The sequence below is a fragment of the Malurus melanocephalus genome, unplaced genomic scaffold (assembly GCF_030028575.1).
Source record: "Malurus melanocephalus ecotype Western Australia unplaced genomic scaffold, MMel_1.1 scaffold_393, whole genome shotgun sequence".
In the NCBI taxonomy this organism is placed as follows: Eukaryota; Metazoa; Chordata; class Aves; order Passeriformes; family Maluridae; genus Malurus; species Malurus melanocephalus.
This window is the reverse complement of record NW_026623625.1, coordinates 285,401-304,695: the sequence shown is the minus strand read 5'-3', so window position 1 is coordinate 304,695 and position 19,295 is coordinate 285,401. Positions and strand designations below refer to the sequence as shown.

The following is a 19,295-nucleotide window of genomic DNA, read 5'->3' as shown; positions in this document are numbered from 1 at the left end:
CTTGTGCAATGCAAACTGGGCTAAGGGAGATTGTTCTGTGCCCAGGGAGTGGTCTGGGTCTGATCCTGGTTTACATCAGTGGTGGGAATATCTGTTCTGAGGAGTCACAGGGGTGAATGAATAGCTCAGGTGAAGTGAAAGTCAAGATTTCACAGTAATAAAACCACATGTCTCTGGAATAACTATGCTCAAATATTGTTGTGTGMTATTGAAGATTAGTGTCAAACCACAGGGTTTGTTTGGGTTTTATTAGGTATTTGTATGGACATTCAGTGCACTACCAGGAACCTGTATTAGTGGTGCATAAATGAAGTACCTCAATCCTGAGCTGACCTTTCCTTAAATTTCCAGCAGCCCCTGACTCCCTCTCGGGGCTCTTTGTGCCCCACTGTGCTCTGCTCCCACCCATCAGTCTCTCTGAGCCATGTTATGTTTGTTGATATAATGTGTGGGGTTCTGTGCAGCAGAGCCACTGGGGTACGTGTTCTTGGGCTGCAGCCTCTGCTCTCAGGAGCACTTTAACTCATCGTCTTGCTCAGCTTTTCTCTGTGGTGTGAGTGAGACGTTTTAAGGGATRGATGTTTTTTGAAGTCCTTGCAGTCTCTCTCTTCCCCCTTTAGAAATTGCCACCCTGTCCCTTCTGGGGAATGTTTGGCAGGCAGCTTTGTATGGCACATTTTGCCTGGTTTTGGTTTGCTTTGAGAAATGGCAGCCTGGGAGAAATCAAACCCGAGTCTGCAGACACACAGAAGAAATGGGAATGACAGTTGGGTTTGGAGTGTGACACAGACAGACCACGTTGTCTGGGGTGCTCCTCTATGACAGGAGTTACTTGAAGCTTCTGCTTTCTTCAGGGCTTCATAAATTCCATTTTMCCCCTGTATCCATTCCCTGGCATAGATGGATGTAAGAAAGGGAGAGGAAAAAGGAGTGTTCCATTAAGGCTGCTGAGTGAGCAGCAAATCCTGCATTGCAGAAAGCAAATCCTCTGTATTGTAATGCAGATTTTGGTCCTGTGCTGCTCTTAGCAGCCCTTTTTAAATGAACTTCAGTAGCATATGTTAAATAACTTGTAAAGCACTTTGGATTAGTTATCTAGGTAACATTCCCTCCTGATGTTCTTGCAGGGTTATTCAAGGGACAGTAATGCTGACTAATAGTCCTGTTAGTTACCTGTTACATCTGTGTTGTACCTGCATTGTGAGATAATCAGAGGGAGGGAAAAACGATCTTGCTAAACTTCTTTTTAACATATCTGTGTCTAGGAGAAGAATAAATCAAATAATATGAAAAGCCGCAGAAACACTAAACCAATAAAACAAGGTGAGCTAAGCTCATAGTCTCTTTTCTTTAATGTTTATAGATCTTTTGTTTAGTAGCTATTATAAAGTGAATAATAATAAACAGAAGAGGAAAGGACAGGAGAGTTCATTTCACATTCAGAACAGCTTATTAGGTACATAACCCTCTTACCACAGCTGTGGAGGTGTATTAGCAGGAATACTGTGGATTTGCCTGCATGATGGGCACAGGGTGAGGATCTGGAAGGAGACAGCTTCATCCAAAGCTCACTGAAGACAATAAGAATCTTGTTTCTATTGACTTTGGAGAGCTTCAGTCACAGCCTACAGTGCTAAACAGAAAAGAAATTGTAAACAATGTGATTGATTGTAGAGTATGAGTTCAATGTATTATATACYTTAAATTAGTTAGTATGTAACTGGGATTTTTAATGTACATTTAGAATGTAATTTTTTGTGTGTATGAGTGTGGTTCTACTAGAATGAATCAAAATTGTTGTTTTCATCATCTGGGAGCTGCYTCTTTGTAGATGCATTGTGTTATTAGCAGGTTATAAATACATGTGTGTACATACATAGAAAAAATTTTGTGAACTAAGCACAAATTAATGTGGTTTTTCATTTATTTTTCTTTAGGCTTATTTGARCTACAATTATATGCTTCTCCATGCTACCTGTTCATTTATATTTAACCCCTTATTCCTCTGAAAAATGTCAGGAGGAAGAATTAGTTCCCACAATTTTAAGTTATTCTGTCTCATGCAGACTTCCCATTGGCACCTTTCCATGGGCAGCTTGCCAGTGATCCAGGTGCCACAGTTTATTTGACCTATCATGCAATAAATGTTCATTTCCTGAGGAATGACCACGGTTTTCCTGTTGCTGGAATTCCTACCTSTCCTCAAAAGCTGAGTAACACTGCCTCCTCTGGGGTGCCACAGCAAACACGGGAGAAGGAGAGAGGAGGAGAAGAAGAGCCAGAGGGCTGGAGAAAAATGTTCATTTTCTCTGTTTCTGATTAATTAGTGCTTCCTGGGAAGAAGAAGGTATGGAACTGGTCTTCCTACTTGGAAGAGGAACAGATGCCAGCTGCTCCCCAAAAGCTGTTCAGAGAGGTTGGCAGCTTTTTCCATTCTCTTRTTCTGTTTTTCTGAGGCAACATCACAGGATTAGTGGCAATCACAGGGTTACTGGCTTGGTGAAGGTGGGACTGGAGACCACCCTCAAGCCAGCACTTTGGTTTCTGAGTTGTTTTGGTACAAGCAGGCAGTGAGTGTTTGTTTTTTGCCCTGGGAGCATGATCCCAAACCAGGGTGCAAAAACTGCTGGCTGAATCTCACAGATAACCYACAGCTGTTTTGATCTGCTTTCCTCTGGACCAGTGAGCTTTTAGGAAACTTCCAAGGACTGCTGGAGAGGGACAGCCTAATGTCTGTCACATCCTCTGTGGTTTTCCAGCAGCTCTTCCAGCSCTTTTCTGTGGGAAGCTGTGAGTCTGTTGGCTCAGGAGTGGTGTGGGTTCACGAGGGAGGGTGAGCATTGTGCCACACACAGTGGAGGTTCCACAGGGTGAGGTCAGCCTTGCTGAAGCTGCCTCTGCACCCCAGTTAAACCTTGCTGAAGCTGCCTCTGCACCCCAGTTAAACCTTGCTGAAGCTGCCTCTGCACCCCAGTTAAACCTCTGCACCCCAGTGCAGCTCCCAGTGAGCTCTTCAGAACCAAAGACTGTTGGTCCTTACAGAGGGAGCTGAACAGGAAGGTCAGGTCCTCTACTGGGTCATTTGCAATCCTGGTTCAGGACTGGGATTTTAAACCTTTGCTCTATTTCATCTGTTTCACTTGGATTGAAACTGCAGGTAAGTAATACCTGTAATACCAGCACCAGTGGGGGAAGGATGACAAATGCTTTCTGGAATAACTGTAAAACTGGGCTGCAGATCAAACCTGCCTTGTCCCTTTCACCATTTGAAGATGACAARTTACCTTTGGGGAGAGTCTGGACTGACGCAAAGTAGTTTCAGCTTTCCCAGCTCTTTGGTTCTGCATTGAGCTTGGAAGGGGATTCTTTTGTGTTTGAGRAAAGCTCATTTCTGCATCTCTTCAAAGATGTGTTCATAGCTAATTGCAGCAGTTCAGTGTTTTTGAGAGATTAATTAGAAAATGAGTAAATGTGAAATACGGTGATGCCTTTTCTGATCCTGAGTCTGCACATGTCTGTTGGAGCAGCAGTCACTTGGGGATGGAATTTTCATACTTGAGTTGAAAATTTTGTAGCCTTAAATATAAAAATTTGAAGCCTTAAGTATCTGATGTCTGCTCTGCAGTAGATTTTGTATTTAGGAATTAATTACAAATGTTTCTTTCCCMCTTATAGTATCAGTCATTCCCACAAGGCCGAAATGGATTTAAAGTTGGAATGAAATTGGAAGGGGTGGATCCTGAACACCCCTCTCGATTCTGTGTGCTCACAGTGGCTGAGGTAGTTGCTTTTCTTATCTTTGAATCCAGAAGTCCCATGTACATTTAGATTTTTTTTCAATAAAGAGTAGAAACATAATASTACTTTCGTTAGTTAATTAATGGTAGGAGTCCAAGGTGACACTGAAGGAATGATGTTATGTGGCTAAGGATCTTTGCCTGAAATCCTACTGTCATTTGCACTTGTAACTAAGAATACYAAACCCATTAATTGCCTGTAGTGAACAAATATGAAAAAGAACAGTGCAGTGAAACCCTAAGACTTAGTAAATATAAACAAGTCAGAATGCTTTTATGCTRTTTCAGTTATGTGAAGTCTGGGTCGGTCTGGTAGAGCCATAAAAGCTGTGGGGCTGCTTTTGTACCCCAGCAATGTGTGYRTGGCACRGAGCAGGAMCCCARGGGGCTTCCACTGGCCAGTTTTATTTTCAGCTGTTTGAAGYGGGGAAAGAGGAGCATGGAAACTGGGAGAGTAAATGAGGAAAAATACAACTAGACTTTCTGAGGAATAAATGAGATCCTAATTTTACTTCCTCTGTAAGTGCAAATATGAGGGAGTGTTTTATTAATGGTTTTCTTTCTTCTTTGTGACCTTTTGTGATAATCAGAGCTCCTCTCACTGTAGGTCCAGGGCTACAGGATGCGACTGCACTTCGATGGTTACCCAGAGTGCTACGACTTCTGGGCTAATGCTGATTCCTCAGACATCCATCCTGTTGGCTGGTGTGAAAAAACAAGCCATAAGCTGCTCCCTCCTAAAGGTATGAAAGAAAAGAGAGTGGTGTACAAAAAACCATAAATTCTACTAAGAACTAGGTGTCCTGGCTTTGCATGTTTCATTTTTAGTGTGATTTCATTGTGGAACTCAGTCCAAGGGGCTGAAGGGAAGAGGTTTAACTAACACAGTGACTCACAAAAGAGCAAAGTATCTTCTCTGATAYTCCTGAAGATTGACGTTGTTATTCAGAGTAGAAACTCTGGTTTAGATGTCTCTGTGGGCTTCAGAACTTGCTTCTTTCCTGCATTCAATTTTGTAGAAACATTTGAAGGTTGAGATTAATGATTGGCCATTATGGTGAAAAAGAGAGCTGGTTTAGCTGAAATGCATAGCCCCTGGAGATTGGATCAGGGCAGTTATCATGCAAAGTTCATATTCTTTACAGGTAATTTCCATTTCTGAAAAACCCACCAGAATGTATCAGGGCCATGTAAMACAATCTTTTTCTCTCCCTAGGTTTCAAGGAGGGAGAATTTAATTGGACTTCCTATCTGAAGAACTGCAAAGCTCAAGCAGCTCCAAAAWGCCTTTTTAAGACCCTCAGCAGTGTAAGTGGTGATATGGAATAGAAGGGGTTTTAATAGGTTTGGTGCTAACTGAGTTTTGAACAGAATATTAATGTGGTTTTAATATGCTCTTGTCAGAGGTACAACCACGGTACAATCAGATGCAAACTATTTCCTGCTGTGTTTTGTTTTTAAGATGGAAAACTACTACAATTTTTCTTCCTTTCCCCAGTCACTGACTTTCCAGMGAAAGAATTTGTATTTCCCTTCCTCCTTAATGCTGGAGGAAAAGATTTACTGAACCATTTATTAAATATATTACAACCGTCTGTTTTGCTGTGCCGCTACAGTTGAGATATTTGTGTCACCTTCCTCTAACTTAATCATTTCCAAAATAATTTCTGKTTTCCAGCAGCATGCTCATCTGTGCCATGGGATTCATTATGGGACTATGGATCCTGAGCATTTGTCATCCTTCCCCCACTGGTGCTTTCTTGTTGGTTGTTAACCTCAGTTCCCATCAAATCCTCCCTCCCATTTCATGTTACTGTGATGACACAAAAACCCATAGGCTKGTGGGTCTGAAGCTGCACATGGACAATCACTGACTCCAGTAGGACCAGGGCCCAGCTCTGCCCTGCTTCCCACTCAGTCAGTTCTTTTCCTTGGAGACTCTCCTAACTTCCACCAGTCAAACAGGAYATGTGATGCTTATTATCCTCAGCAAATCACTGCAAGGTGTCTCAGCCTGGGACTCTGCAGTGGTGTTGTACCTGGAAATGCTGTTTTTCGAGCCAAATCAGCTCTTTTTTAGCAATASTAACAGTCATTGCCAGAACTCATGGAAATCTTGTCTGCAAACCTCTTGGTAGTAACAGTAATGTGTTTTGGTCTATGGGTTTTGGGGTCAAAGGAGTTTATAAGGGGGATTTCAATGGCTTGAAYGGGTATGTGGCTGATTTCCTTTTCTGGTGTCCTGTTCCTCAGCCTGTCACACCATCTGGGTTTCGTCTGGGAATGAAACTAGAGGCAGTGGACAAGAAGAATCCGTCGCTGATTTGTGTCGCCACCGTCATGGACATGGTGGAAAACCGGCTGCTGATCCATTTCGATAACTGGGATGAGAGCTATGACTACTGGTAAAAGATTCTAATTCTGATACAAACCTGCAGGTAGACTGCCTTTGTTCTGCTCTTTGTCTATGGGTTATAGCTGAGATTTTAAATGCATGCACTAAAGTTGGGATCTTGTATCAGTTTTCAGGCATCTGAATAAGTACTTGGGGTTTTCACAAAAAGCCAGTTGCCAGGTTGTTCCCTTCCCATTTTGGTGCTGGTCAGCTCCGTGTAGAACCAGTGGGAGTGGCCAGAGCTGTCTGGGAAGTATTGGAGCCTTATGGTGCCTAAATGGGCTCAAGAGAACTGGAGAGGGACTTTGGACATGGGGGAATGGCTTCACACTGCCAGAGGGCAGGGTTTGGTGGGGTATTGGGAAGGCATTCTTGGCTGTGATGGTGGGCAGGGCAGGGTTTGGTGGGGTATTGGGAAGGCATTCTTGGCTGTGATGGTGGGCAGGCTCTGACACAGGGTGCCCAGAGAAGCTGTGGCTGCCCCTGGATCCCTGGCAGTGCCCAAGGCCAGGCTGGGCAGGGCTGGGAGCATCCTGGGACAGTGGAAGATGCTCTGCCCATGGCAGGGAGTGGAACAGGATGGGTTTTAAGATCTCTTCCAACCAAATCATTGCAAGATTTTTCTTTGTATTCCCCTTTCTTTTGGGACAGCTTGAATGCTTTGAAAACTTGGTGTTACACATTCTAACAAGGTAGTGCTTGTCTCTACACCGTGATCACTCCCACTGAAAGCATCTGCTCACCCAGCAAAGGCCTATCAGACAGCATTTGAAATCCTGCCTTTCTTTTTGCTTTCAATCTGACTGGTGCCAGCTTTCCTCTTTGATGCAGGTGTGAAACGAGCAGCCCGTATATCCGTCCTGTTGGCTACTGCCAAGAAACTGGAACCCCACTGATAACACCACCTGGTATGTTAAAAGTGAGACTTCTTTCCTGCCTCAGCCAAAAGCACTGCAAACTGTATCTTCCACATAATTACATATTTGCAAGTTCCAGGTTCCCTTCAGAACTCTTTACTGCCTGAACAATATTATTGTTCCTACTTTTTGCAATTTGTGTTGCTGCAAAGTTCTTTCAAGAAATGGAACAGGGTTTGGTAATTTATGATTGAATTTGATTTCAGAAAGGAAAGAGTGAGAAGGATTTTCAGTATTTCTTTCAAGGTGAGCTGAGAGAAAAAGAGATCAGTGTCATGATTTCCTAGATGGAATTTCTGGAAACCACTGAATGCTCTGGGTTGGAAGGACCCAGTCATTGAGTCCAACTCCTAAGTGAATGGTCCACACAGGGATTGAACTACAGCCTTGGCATTATTAGCACCGTGCTTTAATGAATTCCTAGATGGAATTTCTGGAAATGAAGGAGTAACTGAAGCCACATCTCTTTTTGCTGCACTGGAATTCCTAAATGAAGAGAATATTGGCAAATCAGAGAGGACAGAACGTACAGGAAAACCAGTGTTGTTTGCAGGCCTTGGAAATGCTCATCTTTAAAATAGCAAACATAAAAAAATTAAGCCTGACATTTGCCAGACTGACAGGCCTGGAGCAAGAATTCCTTATTTACTGCATTCCAGGTTTAGTGGAGCATGAAGCACTGCAAGATCCCTCTGCACAGGTGGAATTGGCCTCAGTGCCTTTGCTGTTGATGTGGAAGGGGTTGTGAACATTCCCTCTCTGCATCTGTGCCTGCTCCAGGAAGGTTCAACAGAGCTGGCCTCTGCAGTTCTCTGCTCACATCAGGATTTCCTGTGCCCCCAACAGAACCTGCAGCCAGTTCTGGTCTCTCTGCTGAGGGACTTAAATGCAGCAGTTTGCAGACTGTGCTCTTGCATTTAGTCCCTGATCCCTCCTGCCCAAAGGAACCAATCCTGGGGGTAAAAAATACTGAAATAGAGGAAAAAAGTAGAGCAGTTTCTTAAGTGTAATGGCCAGGGAGAGACATCCCTCTGTTGTAAGAGCAGCACACCCATGGAGCCCTTTCTCTCCAGGCTGCTTGTTTCACTCAAGCAGGCAGCAGGTGAGAAGTTTCTACAGTCTTACAGGCACTCACCCATAGAGTAGTTAATAAAAAAAGAAATTAATTTAGTGATGCCATTGCACATCACAGAATCCTATGGCTAGCTCTTAATTGGTGCTTTSTCTAGAAAATAAGAATTGATTAAGYTATACAGAAATGAATTGSCCAGGGTTAAAGCCTGGTGTAAAACTGGGGAACTGGTGGTGCTGCTCTGTGTGCTAGAGGTGGTGGGTGGGAGCAAATAGGCTGCTTCCAGCACTGTCCATTGTAGGTGCCTGGCATAGTCAGGTGTTATGGAGCTGCCTTTTTGTTGTGTGTAACAATAAACGGGGGTGTTTTCCCACCTAGATATAAATTCTYTGTTTTTTTCAGGATACAGGGATTCCAAAGCCTTCTCATGGGAGAAATACTTGGAAGAAACAAATTCCCAAGCAGCCCCAGCAAGAGCCTTTAAACTGGTGGGTGAATCTCTTTGACTGTCCTTGCTCAGGTGCTGTTATGCTCCCTTTTTTTTGCAGGAGGCTTTATTTGAGCGTGGTTCGCCTTGTCTGTACCAGGAGAGTGAAACTGTGGTTTCCTTTAAGATCATCTCAGTGCTGCTAAAACAAAAACACACAACAAAATACAATTTTTTTTTTAAAAATACTATGGAAAGCTGGCTTGGAAAGGATTTTTGACTAAATATCTTCAGTGGCTCCTTTAGCAGATTTAAGGGAAGAGCCTTCAATCCACACAGGTGACTGTGGCTTCCGGAGAAATGTGGGAAGTACTTCACAGGGGGCACAGAGAGGAGAAAGAGTTTCCCCTGGACGTGAAGTTTTAAAAACCTCTCTAAAATAACCTTGCAGTTGTGCAAATCTGTATTTCCCTGGCTGGTGAGGCTGGAATTAAGGTAAAGACGTTCATATCAAGGATTTACGTGTTCTTATATAGATCATAGTTGTTCTGGGGAGGAGCCAGCTGTGCCCTCYACAGAAATAAGAGTATTAGCAGATGAAAGAGCATCTCTGCCAACCCCCTGGGTGCCCCAAGACCATCCTGCAGATTCAGTATGAAGGTGCTTCTCAACCTTGGGATTGTGAGCTTTTGTTTCATTGCAGTTTGTTTTTCTGGAAACTCACTGTGAGCAGAAACAAAACAAAAAGCTTTAAAATAACTCCATAAGTACATTTAGATTGATTTTTTCCTTCCATGCTGCTGGCTCATCTTGCTAAACTTTGCAGTAYGTTTAAAAACTCTTCCATGCCATCATATTTTTGGGGTGTAAAATGTGGTACAATGTCATCTGAAATGTCATCTGAACGTTAAGAGGGCTTTGCTCAGGACAGGGAGCCTRTTCAGTACTGACAACTCCCATTTTTGGATTCTTCCAAAGTGAAATGTCTCCTCAAGGGGGATGCAGCTGCCTCCTTTCCTGTTTTCCAGACATTTCTGCAGCCATGGTTCTGCTCCTTTAGGTACCAGACTTTAAGGCAAGAGTMGAAGGACCAATTCTGACTCTCATGAAACTCCAGAGTGCAAATTGGCATCTAAAACTGTGGTTCAAAAATGAGGTAGCAAAGAAAAGGTATTTGATATATCAGCAGTTAATAGAACTCTTTCAAGATCAAACCTTGTTATTTTTCTGGCTTGGTTGGACTGAAGAAGTGCAAATAAATGGCAAAGCTATTGATTTTAAAAAAGTATTATTATCATTCCAGCTAGCAATTACAGGAAATCAGTACATAAAAATGTGTGTTGAGAGCCAGAACAGGCATTTCTTACTGAATTAACTTTAAACAATTTTAAAGAGCTGTGTTATGTAGTCTGGAGATGCAGGTTATCAGCACAAATAGGTGTTGGGTCTGGATTTCTGCCCTCTCCACCCAAAARCTCAGGAGTCAGCTCCATTGTAAGCATTGCTATTTCAGCCCATCTTCTTGCCCTGGTAATTCCAAAGCATTCCTAACTGTTGCCAAAAGGGCAGCACCCCTTCAGCAAGGCTTAAACAAAGAGCCTGGCTTTTCTTCTGGATAGGGTTTGGAGCTTGAGCATTGGGCTTCTTCCCAGAGAAGACAGACAGGGTTGGCTGGTTCARTAAGATGCTCTTAAAAATAAAACCAGTTTAGATTGTCTGTTTTCTGGTGTGTCCAGTGTCTGACAGCACATGAATAGATGTGTGTGTCTGGGTGAAACGACTAAAGAGGAACTTCAGGTTTGGAGTTAAACCTCTTAGCTCAGGAGTGGATCTCCCTCATGCCCACAGCCATTGGCAGTAAAAAGGGTAAGAAGATTGGGAGGGAAAAGTGATTATAATAATTTCATTCCTGGTCATGTTCAACCAGACAATTTATCATTTCTTGCTGAAATCCTGACCTCTGTGTGCAGAAATGAAGAGGGGCATGTTTTGAATGAGCATCCATAACCCCCAGCTGAAGAGGTCAGAGGAGGAATTCATGGTCAGATAAATGGAAAAATGGGTAAAAGCTGTCTGTTGCTTAGATGTTGCATCTGGGTACTGCTGAGGGCACACATTCAGGTCAAAGGACATTTTGGAGTTTTTCCAAAGTTTGAGGGAAAGGGTGAGTAAGCCATGCAGGGGAAGGCTCAGGCCGGATCTGCTCTGAGTCCCAGCATGGCAGCTCCCAGCAGCTGCTCACAAACAGCACAGTTGTTTGATAARGAGCAGAGGGTGACCTGTGTAATGAGGGTAACTGTGATATCCAGGGGCTGGAGCTGATGCCAGCAAGGATGTAGGGTAGTGAAGAGAGACTTCACCCAGTGGTGTGTTCAGCTGTGAGAAATGGGGAACTGGCCACCGTCCTTGCTGGTGTGTGAGATCACAGAATAGTCAGGGTTGGAAGAGAGGCTGGAGAACCCCTCTCAGTCTCCTCTTCCCTAGAAGACCATGTCCCTGCTATGTAGGAGGTTTGTGGGAGGCTGAGAAGTTCGTGTCAGTGGAGCTCTTGGTGGTACCTGACCTTTTCCTGGCTTGGAAAACTCCTCTGTACTGAGCCACTTCTGGCTGCCTCTCCAGTAGTTTGGGGCTTGGGAACTCTGATTTTAACCTCTTGTAAACGCTCATTTTTAGCTTCTAAACAGTCTGCCATGTGGGATAACCTAAAACTCCAAAGGCATTTAGGGGTGGATGGAAACTGGAGCACATTTCATTCAGAGCAGGTACCTGCTCTGAACTCCAGGGCTTTTTAGCATTCTGCTTACGATCTTCTCTTCCAGCGTCCTCTTCACGGATTCCAAGTTAATACAAAGTTAGAGGCTGTGGACAGACGAAATCCCATCTTGATAAGAGTGGCAACAATCGTTGACAAAGACAACCATCGCATTAAGGTATGACCTTGCAGAGGCTGTGCCGGGCGGGCACACAGGGTTGGGCACACAGGGACAGCATCCCTTTGGAACCAGGAGCAGCCCAAAACAGCCTGGCAGCTGCTGTGGCCTGCTTGACTGGAAATGATTCCTGTTGCTTTGAGTCAGATGGAACTGCCTTGGTGTTAGTTACTGTTCCGTGGAACYGTTTTGAACTGACACTTGACTGTGATTTCCCATCTCTTGGCATTTTCTGTGTGATCTCTGTGACTGAAGGCAGCATGAGTGTTCTGCTGGGGGAAGCTGCCTGACTGTCTTTCTTCCCACCAGAAAAAGAAAACCCAAAGCAATTTCAAGACTGTTACATGTGGGAAGTGGCCCCATTCTCCAATACAAATTTGTCACATAAACGCATTTTTACTCAGTCTTTTCATGCAAATATATTGCCTAAATAATCTGCTTTGGCTTCTGAGGAATTAAGTATGAGACAGCTAAAGTTGAGGCTGCACTACTGGAGGCTTCATGGCCACAGATCTCCTTCCCAAAGGATGATTTCGTGGGTTGGAATGGGGTTCACTCCCCATTATTCCCTTGTTTCTCAGTCTCATTGCTGTGAGCCAAGCTTTGCCAGTCCATAGTAGCAYGACACTCAATTCAAATATTTAAACTTCATTGCATGAACATCCCAGTAGCCTTTAAACTCCAGTAATCCTCAATTAACCTGATCTGGATCTGAGCTAGCGATTACCAGTCTCTTCATCCAGCAGAAAATTGTAGCTTGTTCACTGCAAAACTCACTGAACTTGATGGCCTTTGTGGTGTTATGGGATTCTCAGAACACAAAGCAATTAAATAAGCATTTGTGTTTGCATAGCTTCAGACTCTGAGTATAGAGCACCCCACAGGATGTGGGGTCATAGACCATGTCACCAGAACCTGGCTGTTCTGTAAAACACAGATGCAGGAAAACAAAGTGTTAGACTATGCACAGAGTTGATTGTGCCTGACTGAAAGATTGATCTGAAAGATTGAATGAATCAGCCCCAAGCTGAGCAAGGTGAAACAAAGTGGGATGTTAATATAGAAGYTGAGTCATGCCCTGAACTGTGTCTCTCCCTGAGACTTCTGTTTCTTTCAGATACATTTTGATGGCTGGGACCATCACTATGATTTCTGGGTGGATGCAGACAGCCCTGACATCCATCCTGTGGGCTGGTGTGACAAAACTGGACACACTCTGCAAGTACCTCTAGGTAAATACAGGGCACCATGTTTTTATGCTGGATAATTTCCTAAGTGCAGTCTGTTCCCCACATGCAAATTTATTTAACTTCCTTTCTTTGCTGYGATCAGGTGCTGAAAATGCAGAGGGAGCAGTGGGACAGGCGTGTCCYACTCCGGGGTGCCAGGGGATCGGGCACGTGCGGGGCCCCCGCTACGGAACACATTACACGTACGTAGATAAGTGCTGCTGATAACAACAATAATAACAGTGCAGCACCAGGCAACTGCACTGCACTGACATTRTCTCAGGGTGGTTTTTCTGGAGATAGTTGTAGCTGCAGTCACAGCTCCCTCTTGTGTCTAAGTGGGTTGTTCAGTCATGAATTCTGTTTATACCACTGTAGTCGTTAGAGCTGCAATACAAGCAGATTCATTCACTCTGATTTCTACATTCCAGCAGCACTGAAAATGTTCTTTTTGTGAAGTAATATACCCGTGAACAGCATGCAAGAGTCAGTTAAAGAGGGAGAGGGCATGGGTAGGATGTTRAAGTATCAATGAGGAGAGCTGACCCATGTTTTGTGGTCTGCCTTTCGATTTCTTGTGTGCTCTTGGAAAAGGAAGTTTTTTCTCAGATGGGATATCTGAAGACATGGTAGTTTATAATGTAGTAAAGGGCCTTGAATTTTTCACACTGAAAGTTGCAGAACTCTGGTGATTGATGAAATGTTGTTCAGATAAKCAGGTTACAGAGGATGAACTCTTCTTGTCCTCTGAGGTGGCTTTTTAACAACTCGACTTTGGTTTTTAATTCTGCTGTATAATTCCCTGCTTTCCCACACCTAAAGCTGGGTAACAGCACCTTCTGAGAGTTTATGGCCTCTTTCTCTCTGGATTTGTGATGGATTTCTCTGCCAGAGACAAGGAAGACTGTCTGACTGTAAAGCTTTCATTGCCCTCTCTCTGTCYCTTGTTTCTCTGTCACAGCTTAGTTGGCTGTCCATACTCTGATGTGAACCTCAGCAGAGAAAACCTGTTACAGGACCGGCTGAGTGGGGAGAGACCTTCCCCTGGGAACATGCAGAAAGCCAGGAGACTGGAGACTCCTGCCCCATTGCTGGGAGCAGGGGAGCCTTCCCAGGGGGACTCTTCACAATCCAGGTGAGCTGCATCTTATCTTGGCCAGATACTGGGAAGCAAAACCATTTACAAGGATGAAAACCACTGCAATTGGCAGAGAAGCTGCAGAGCATTGWGTTCATCTGTCTGTAATATTGACCTGTGCCCCAGACACTCTTAACACAGAGCAATGCACTTTTATACCCTCATATGCCTTAATAAGTTTCTTGATTCCTTAATCCTGGTGCTCTGGTCACATTCCAACAAAGGAAATTGCATTCTGTCTCCATAAATTTTTCCTTGCTGTCTCAATTTAAAATACTTTTTTTTCCTTCGTTTCCTGTCCTAAAACTGTCAAGCAAAGGTTATTTTGCACTGTGAAACTGGAATCATGACCCTGGGTTGGCTGAGCATTGTGTGTGTGTGTCCCTTAGCAGCAAACGAGCTGAGCTCTCTCAGATACTTTGTTCTTTTACAAGTAAATCTTACAATTGAGCAGCATTGAAGAAAACTGCTTTAGTTCTTGGAGTGCAGAAGTCAGTTAAACCTGTCATGGGACAGACCAGGACATGAAGGATTTTATTGAGATCATTTTTAACCCTCACAAATCCAGTGTCAGTAGGGCAAACTCCAGCAATACTTTTTGCTGTATATGAAGGTTTATCTATATCTTAAGTTCATCTATTTGTTTAGATTTCTAACATTCTAACATCAAGATCGATTTGTCCAGCAAAAAGGAATGAATCTTTTCTCTCCCTGGCTTTCAATGGCCAAATTGCCTCCTCCCATCCCAAAACTATGCAGGCATCTTCATTTCCCAATTTCCACACCAAAATTGATTGTATTTCAGTGGCACTGTTACCATAATGCTCTCTCAGGAGATTTGGGATTCTCACAGAATAAATAGCATTCTAGAATTGTAATATATTCTTTTAAGTATTTCATTTCCTGATAGTGGGAGGTCTGAATTCAGCCTGTAAATCTGGTATCACCCTGCTGCTTGTCCTTCCTTGGCCAACTCTGTAGTTCAGTTTATGTATCAAGCTTAGTCATGGAAACTCTTACGTTACCCAGAGGTATCAAGATTCAGAAATGTTAAATCTCTTGCTTGCACCGTAGCACAGTGGTTTCCTGTARCTGCTGGGATCAGAGCCTGAGTCCACAGAGGCTGATTTATTTCACATAATCTCTCTCAATCCATGCAGAAGAGGAACAAAGCACTTTGTACTTATGGAATGGAAAGTTCTGCCACAAGGTGGTGGTTGTTGCACTCACTTGCCAGGAGCAGCCAGCTTTGCTCTCCTGTGGGAAAAGGGAACAGAGGATGCTAGCTCAGCTGTTGTCATTTATGTATCTTTCCAGAAAATCTGCACCAGACAGTGAAAAGTGGTGTCAAAGCAGCATCCACATTCCATCAGAGCAGTCGGAAAACAGTCAGGAGAGAGACTGGGGAGGGAAGGATTCCTCTGCAGACATCAAAGCCACACCAAAAACGTAAATAAGATTTTTGTGATGTATTTCATGCATTAACAATTGTGTTTCTTGATGCTGCTGCTGTGTCTGAAATAAAAACTTAAATAACAAGGAGCCAAATTTGATCAGAGTCTTGCAGCTAATTGTTTTAGAATGACATGGTAAATCTCCTCCCTTCCTCCTGATGTTCTGGGCCCTTTCTTTCCTGCACTAAACTCTGATCTGATTTCTGGCCATGAATGTAATAGCCCTTAGCTCAGAGAGAGGTCAGAGATGGAGCTATTGCTTATTTTAAGAGGTAAAAGTTTTTAGTTTCTATAAATCCCATTAATCTTTGTATAGAGAAGAAATTACATCAATTTTTGTATCTTCTGAAATGTTTTCTAATTGATGCTTTCAGGCTTGGGTGCTCACATGCCTTTATCAAGTTCCAGCTGGTGAAACAGAAAAGCAATGGGAAAGGTTGGTTGAATTTTGCTCCTTTTTTTTTCCATGTGTGCATATCTCTGCAATATCCCCACAGTCACGAGGAGCATTCAAAACTTCACAGCTTTTTCTGGCTTTGATTCCACTGTCAAGAGAAAGCACATGCTGGAGGTGATGGCAATGGTAGTTTTTCTTCCTTTAAAATGAGGAGAAAGGGTAAAATTACTTAGAAGTGAAAGGTTTAATAYATTGTAGAGTGGAGCCTTGTATTGATTAACTGAGAAGATAAGTTTGCACTGGTTTCTGTGCCACTGCAAACTCCTCTGTAGTGGCAGGGGGTTCCCAAACAGTCTGTGACCTGTGCCAGGCTGTGACAGAGCCAGCACAGGGGTCAAGGGGAGGCTGGCTCAAAACTCAGCAGATATTTGAGGTTCCATCAGCCCCTGGTTTTAGCCCCTCTTGGGTATTCAGAAACATGTTCTGGATTRCTGGGGGACTTTTTTAAGGCTCTCTTAAGGATGAAAAAGAAAATGAAAAATTAAATGGAAAAACAGTGGGGTATTTTTCCTGGTACTTGAYAGGTTAAGTTTTCAGAGTAGCTTTCTGCTATCACTTTAGCAAACCATATGCTTAACTTTCAGATTTACTATAAAAAGCCATTTCAGAGAACAGAGCTGACCAGGCTTTTAGGAGGATTTAACATGGTAATAAGTCTCCAATCAAAAATAGCTAAGCAGGCACAAACTGGGACAGGTGCCTGGCCTTTTTTTTTTTTTTTAATACTCATTTTAAATACTCATTTTTTTTTTTACCTAGTGCTGAGTTCTGCAGTCAGAGCTGAGGGATCTGCCAGCTCCAAGCTGCAGTTGCAGCTGGCAGTTGCAGGTGGCTGCTCACTCTCCCTTTGCATTCACCTTCCACACAGTGGTGGAAATCAGGGGAGGGAAATGCTGCAATAATCCACTGACCTATAATTTCACRATTACCCAGAACTTTCCTCCCAGCTACATTTATACTGTGAGATMATTGCTGCTTCCTCAGAGGAAAAGTCACTTGTTTAGGTCATGGTTTGGATGCTTATTCCAAGGATTTGGACTTAGTGAAGGAAAGGAATTGGTCTGAGATCAAAGCAGTGCCCACCCAGCAGGGRTGTGGCCCTGGGGGCAATCTTGGGCATGAGTGGGATCTCAAGGAGCAGGTGGTGGGGACAAGACCGACTCCTGTCTGTCCCCACCACTGTGGCAGTGAAGCAGGGGAGAAGGGGTGATGGTCCTCTCAGAAGCAGTGTCCTGTGCCCTCTTGTCACCAGGAGCTCCTGAACTGAGAAGTTCCTAGTCAGACTTTATTTACCCTCCCTTGGTCTCATTATTAGAAATGTGATGCAGTCTCATGTGCTTTAGGGCTGCAGAGATAAGCTGAGGGGACTCCAGGGCCAGTGTAGTGTTTGCTAGGACAGGCTTTACCTCCAGAGCTGCTTTCTCTTCAGCTGGGGGGGAGCTGGCAAACCACGGGAATCTGCTTTTCCTTTGTGTTTCTTTACTTTGTGCTTTTCACATAGTGACTGCCTCACTGCCCAGATCTTACACCCCAGCCCAATGAGAGCAGCAGCAGTGGGAGCAGCAGGATAGGATAAAGGCTCGGATAAAGCAGGAATGCTGTGTGGATGCCACAGAATGGGGCCGGGGCTCAGGGGCAGCCCCCCATCACCAGAGCAATGTTTCCCAGCTTGTTCACATCCCTGCCTGGCTTYCTGTTGTATAACAGCAGCACGTTCCTGTAGGACCATGACTCTGCACTGCTCCAGTGATCTCATTAGGGAGGGGTGATTTCTTCCTCCTTTTTTTGCCTGGTTTTCAAAGCTTCTGTCACTTGACACATGAGGAGGGAGTTGATGTCTGGAGGTAGCATGAGCACTTCTGGCCTGGGAGTCTTGTGAGGAGCGAGCCCAGGCCATGCTGGCAGCACAGAGCTCTGGCTACAGCTGGGGCTGGAACGGTGCCATCAGTTCCCAGCCGAAGATGCTGTTACCAGAACTCCTCCACCTTGTCAATAAAATGCTGCAAACATCTTCTCTGTTAGCAGCATGACATCATTTTCCAGGGAAGAAGCTAACGATAAAGCCTTCAGCCTGGCAATCTTATCTTTTTTTTCCCTTTCTCCTGCTCAGGAGGGTGGGGAGAACGCCCTGAGAGCTCAGTGTGCCACGCAGTAGCCGTGCCTGGCTCTGCTCACCCTTCAYTGCTTTCCCCTCCAGGCTGTGACCCTTCCTCCTGCTTTGTTTTAGTTGCTCCTAYTTGGAGCCTGGCTCTGACTCGTCTYCTTTCCTTTCCAGGCCCTGATTTGGATCTCCAGCAGGCCCTCCACCAGTCTATCTTCATGCCTTCCCTGGCCTCTAACCCGACCCACCGCCTCCATCTCTTCTGGGAGCAGCACTGCCGGCTCTTGCCAGAGGTCTCGGGCCTCACAGCCAAACAAGTTGCCAAATGGACTGTGGAGGAGGTGAGTTACCTGTTCCTTGTTCACTCTCCAGGGCTGCAGGAATGCCAGAGCTCTCCTCCTCTGGAGTGCTGATTGGGAGACATTTTTATTTCMTTGCCTTCCCTAGGCAGTGCTCTTCTGTTGTGTGCATATACCACAGCTGACTCAGCTGGAAATCAGACCAAGACCCTTTATCAGGGAGGGGAAGGATCCCTGTTAACCCTCTGGTATCCACAGCTTATTGCCCTCTTTCCCCTCTTGATTTACCCCTTGATCCCTCAGGCCTGAAGCACCATTCTGACAGCGATTCCCTTTCTCTGATCTCCCTCCCCCTCTGCTGTGACTTTGCTGCTGATTCACTTTTCCAGTGCAGAGAATTCCAAACTGTGCTGTGCATGCCCACTCCTCCTGCGTCTCCCTGCCTGATTCCCTGGGAGCAAAACTGCCCACAGGCTGACCTGATTTCTCACAGCAGAGGTATCTGTGCAGCTGGAGATGTCTCTGCAGCTCTTGAGATGTCTCCTGTAATTAGGTGGTGCGTGAAAAAGCCAGAGTGTTTTGTGTGCTGAGTAGTTTGTTTTTGCCTCGATGCCTTGGGCATAAATAATATTTGTCTCTGCGCTTGGGAAGTGGTGACAATTTGGATCCTGGTGCATAATTGCAGGGCATTTAATTCCAGAGAAATTTGCTGTAGTGTTGTGCTTGCAAGGATGCAGGGAATCTGCAAAGCAGGAAAAAGGTGCTGCTGTTCATGATGCAGAGAGGATCTTCAGAGACTTTCAGAAAGAGCATTTTCCCCAAGTGCCTCTTAATATGGGATAAATCCAATCTGGCTTTGCTCTTCATGCTGGAGGAGTGGTAGGAGTCTGGTGGAACTGCAGTGACATGAGAGATGGGAACCACAGGAGTTGGGAAAGGGATGGAGCAATTAGTGTTGATGTTTTAAACCTTGCTCCTTTTTTTCGTTGGGTTGTTTGATAGTGGTGTGGGGTTATGGTGGTTTGTTTTCTTTTGTGGGTTTTTTTTTGTTTTTGTTTTTTTTTTTTTTTTTTTTTTTT

General features: G+C 44.3%; 1 protein-coding gene across 4 annotated transcripts in view; it reads left to right on the top strand.

The window, feature by feature from the left end:
- LOC130581224 (lethal(3)malignant brain tumor-like protein 3) overlaps nucleotides 1-19,295 on the top strand; it is a 39,618-nt gene that overhangs the window by 10,039 nt on the left and 10,284 nt on the right. For 3 of the 4 annotated variants that reach the window (XM_057379225.1, XM_057379226.1, XM_057379224.1), the window contains exons 4-18: nucleotides 1,266-1,323; nucleotides 2,328-2,416; nucleotides 3,676-3,780; nucleotides 4,405-4,540; nucleotides 5,014-5,105; nucleotides 6,051-6,202; nucleotides 7,024-7,100; nucleotides 8,584-8,669; nucleotides 11,428-11,538; nucleotides 12,656-12,770; nucleotides 12,871-12,970; nucleotides 13,729-13,902; nucleotides 15,223-15,354; nucleotides 15,734-15,795; nucleotides 18,092-18,258. In XM_057379225.1, coding sequence (XP_057235208.1) covers nucleotides 1,266-1,323; nucleotides 2,328-2,416; nucleotides 3,676-3,780; nucleotides 4,405-4,540; nucleotides 5,014-5,105; nucleotides 6,051-6,202; nucleotides 7,024-7,100; nucleotides 8,584-8,669; nucleotides 11,428-11,538; nucleotides 12,656-12,770; nucleotides 12,871-12,970; nucleotides 13,729-13,902; nucleotides 15,223-15,354; nucleotides 15,734-15,795; nucleotides 18,092-18,258 — 1,656 coding nt within the window. The remainder of the gene's footprint in view (nucleotides 1-1,265; nucleotides 1,324-2,327; nucleotides 2,417-3,675; nucleotides 3,781-4,404; nucleotides 4,541-5,013; nucleotides 5,106-6,050; nucleotides 6,203-7,023; nucleotides 7,101-8,583; nucleotides 8,670-11,427; nucleotides 11,539-12,655; nucleotides 12,771-12,870; nucleotides 12,971-13,728; nucleotides 13,903-15,222; nucleotides 15,355-15,733; nucleotides 15,796-18,091; nucleotides 18,259-19,295) is intronic. The other variant, XM_057379227.1, reaches the window with a different exon arrangement.